The sequence below is a fragment of the Nannospalax galili genome, unplaced genomic scaffold, assembly GCF_000622305.1.
Source record: "Nannospalax galili isolate Female #2095 unplaced genomic scaffold, S.galili_v1.0 C47491875, whole genome shotgun sequence".
In the NCBI taxonomy this organism is placed as follows: domain Eukaryota; kingdom Metazoa; phylum Chordata; class Mammalia; order Rodentia; family Spalacidae; genus Nannospalax; species Nannospalax galili.
Window position 1 is genome coordinate 1 of NW_008446122.1, and position 494 is coordinate 494.

The window sequence follows — 494 nt, forward strand, 5'->3', positions numbered from 1 at the left end:
AGGCATTGCTGGGGTGACTTCCTTAAAGCCCCGGGCCCTTGGGTCCTTTCCCCTGCCCTGTTTCTCACAGGAAAAGGCATGGTGTCCCTCAATGGTCACTGTGGACCTGTGGCCTTCCTGGCCGTGGCCATGAGCATCTTAGCCCCTGACATTCTGCGGAGTGACCAGGAAGAAGCAGAGGGCCTTCGGGCTGAGGAGGACAAGCCAGATGGCCAGGCTCATGAACCGGTGCCCGGGCCAGACAGCCACACGGGCCGAGAGCTGACACGCAAGAAGGGTATCCTGCTCCAGTACCGCCTGCGCTCCACGGCCCACCTCCCGGGGCCCCTGCTGTCAGTGCGGGAGCCAGTGCCCACTGATGGCTCAGCACTGGAACATAGCGAGGAGGATGGCTCCATCTATGAGATGGCTGATGACCCTGATGTCTGGGTGCGCAGCCGGCCTAGTGCCCGGGATGCCCACCGCAAGGAGATCTGCTCTGTCGCCATCATCTC

General features: G+C 62.6%; 1 protein-coding gene across 1 annotated transcript; it reads left to right on the top strand.

Moving 5' to 3' along the window:
• Positions 1 to 31: 31 nt before the first annotated feature.
• On the top strand, positions 32 to 489 carry LOC103728179 (rho guanine nucleotide exchange factor 10-like protein; the record flags this gene model as incomplete). Its single annotated transcript, XM_008826295.2, has 1 exon — positions 32 to 489. A coding segment is annotated over exon 1 (411 nt), but the record flags the coding sequence as incomplete, so codon positions are not given.
• Positions 490 to 494: the final 5 nt, after the last annotated feature.